We start from the raw sequence: 2,072 nt of genomic DNA on the forward strand, positions 1-2,072 counted from the left end.
TTATTAATCCAATATATTGGCCGAAATAGAAAAACCGGTTCATTAAATAAATCGTAAACAGTAAGTTTTACAAAAAGTTTTCAGGATTTGAAAAATTTACTCCAAATTATATAAAAGATGCAAAATTTTATTTTATAGAATAATGGAGTTTTTAACTTTTGCCCTAAAAGTTATAAAATCCATTATTGTTTTATTTTCTTAACCGTTTTCGTTATAGTTTCCGAGATATTGGCCAAAAACTTTTTTCAAGAGCTCCACCTGGATCTGGCAGCATTAGGTGATTTTATGCTGAATCACGCCATACAAAAAAAAACCGAAAATTTTCTTTTTTTACTGGCCTACTTGATGTTATAAACCGCTTTTGTTGAGTTTTCTTGCTGACAGTAGCCGTACTTCCTAGAACTGTCATTCGAGCCAGGTCCCGTGTTAAGTTGATGGATTTATAAATAATCTAGTTTAGAAATAGGAAAGGAACAAGAAAAAAAGAAGTAATTTAGGTTTTATTTTATTAAAATCAAGGGCTCAACCTATCACTCGATTGTATGAAAGGTGCAGTCATTGATAGATTGACATTTGACAGATGACGGCTATAACTTTGTAAAAACGGAGATAGCCGAAATCCACTACGTTATATTATGTAACTGTTCGCTTTCAAACTTAGGCGGATTATACTTCGTCGCCAATCGACTACTTCTGATTACTAATTACTTATTACTACTATTTCAGACTTATGTCAAAACACAAATCACTGCAGGTTTCATACAATCTGAATTCTGATCTGATACAATCGCTTGTTCTTAGAGTTTCGCTAGGCTGTTTGAGAAAATTCTTGAGTGACTGAGTGTTATTCAGAAAGTTTGTACCTTTGGAACATTTCGGATATGGATTTGAATAATTTAGTGCTTTTAACAATTATTACAAGTTTTGGCACTTTGTTGATGAGAGTACTTTATATTTTAAGTAAAATATACGCTCAGCAGAACAGACTTACTGTCGAAAAGAAATCATTAAAAGTTATACTTTGCATTGGATCCGGAGGTCACACTACCGAGCTATTAAAAATTGTAGCTCAAATGAATTTTAAAAAATACAGCCCAAGGCTTTACATGATGGCTGACTCTGACAATAATAGTGAAACTAAAATAATCTCCACTGAAAAGGATACAAAAGACTATCAAATCTGCAAGATTCCAAAAAGTAGAAATGTACATCAGCCATATATGACATCGATTTTCAGCACCCTCCATGCTATTTTGTACTGTGTTCTACCAATATTTAGATTTAAACCTGATGTTATAATCTGCAATGGCCCTGGAACATGCATTCCAATTTGTTTTGTTGTTTTTTTAATGAGATGTTTTTGCATTCTGGATTGCAGAATAGTGTTTATTGAAAGTCTTTGTAGGGTAAGAACTTTATCATTGTCTGGGAAGATACTACAATTTATAGCCGATATTTTTGTAGTCCAGTGGCCACAACTTAACTGGACTCAACAACCTCTGTGAAAGAAGGCTGTGTGCTTCTCGAGAAGAAAATTCTTTATAATGTAAAATTGTCCAAATCGCGAAAATAGTAGTAGTGGGTTGGGACCAGGTTTGGCGAGAACAAAGAATGTCAGAGGTCTCTCTCTGTAGGTCAGCTAAATCATAGGACACCCATTTAACAACCTTTTCAATTTAACAGTTTTATGTAAATGGGTCACTAACATAATATTATAACATAAATGACTTTCTTAATGATTCCACAGATTGAGAATGGAGCGACCGCCCTCAGGCTATTAAATAATAAGTTTACTTGTACGATATTACTTTGTAAACATATTTTGTGGCCTCGAGTTCATTCATCAAGTCAAAGTTTCCTGGAAGCGATTATAACAAAACGTATAGTGTGTTTGTTAGCCGTATCCTCTCACAACACAACACTGACGTAGCGCGCTATTTCTAGTGGGTTAGTTCCTCGTTCGAACTAGTATTTAAAAAAAAACTTACTTTTATTGTTTCCATCTTTACTTTTAAAGCTGAATGTGAAAACATTCGATAGTCAAACAATCACATGTTGCACATTTTGAAATC

The 2,072-nt window shown here is 33.6% G+C and overlaps 1 protein-coding gene across 1 annotated transcript; it reads left to right on the top strand.

Moving 5' to 3' along the window:
* The first annotated feature begins 737 nt into the window (after positions 1–737).
* Positions 738–1,505, top strand: LOC126975408 (UDP-N-acetylglucosamine transferase subunit ALG14 homolog). The gene has a single exon (XM_050823297.1). The coding sequence runs from the start codon at positions 882–884 to the stop codon at positions 1,503–1,505; it is 624 nt and encodes a 207-aa protein (XP_050679254.1). The 5' UTR covers positions 738–881.
* Positions 1,506–2,072: the final 567 nt, after the last annotated feature.

The sequence above is a fragment of the Leptidea sinapis genome, chromosome 35 (genome assembly GCF_905404315.1).
Source record: "Leptidea sinapis chromosome 35, ilLepSina1.1, whole genome shotgun sequence".
Classification (NCBI taxonomy): domain Eukaryota; kingdom Metazoa; phylum Arthropoda; class Insecta; order Lepidoptera; family Pieridae; genus Leptidea; species Leptidea sinapis.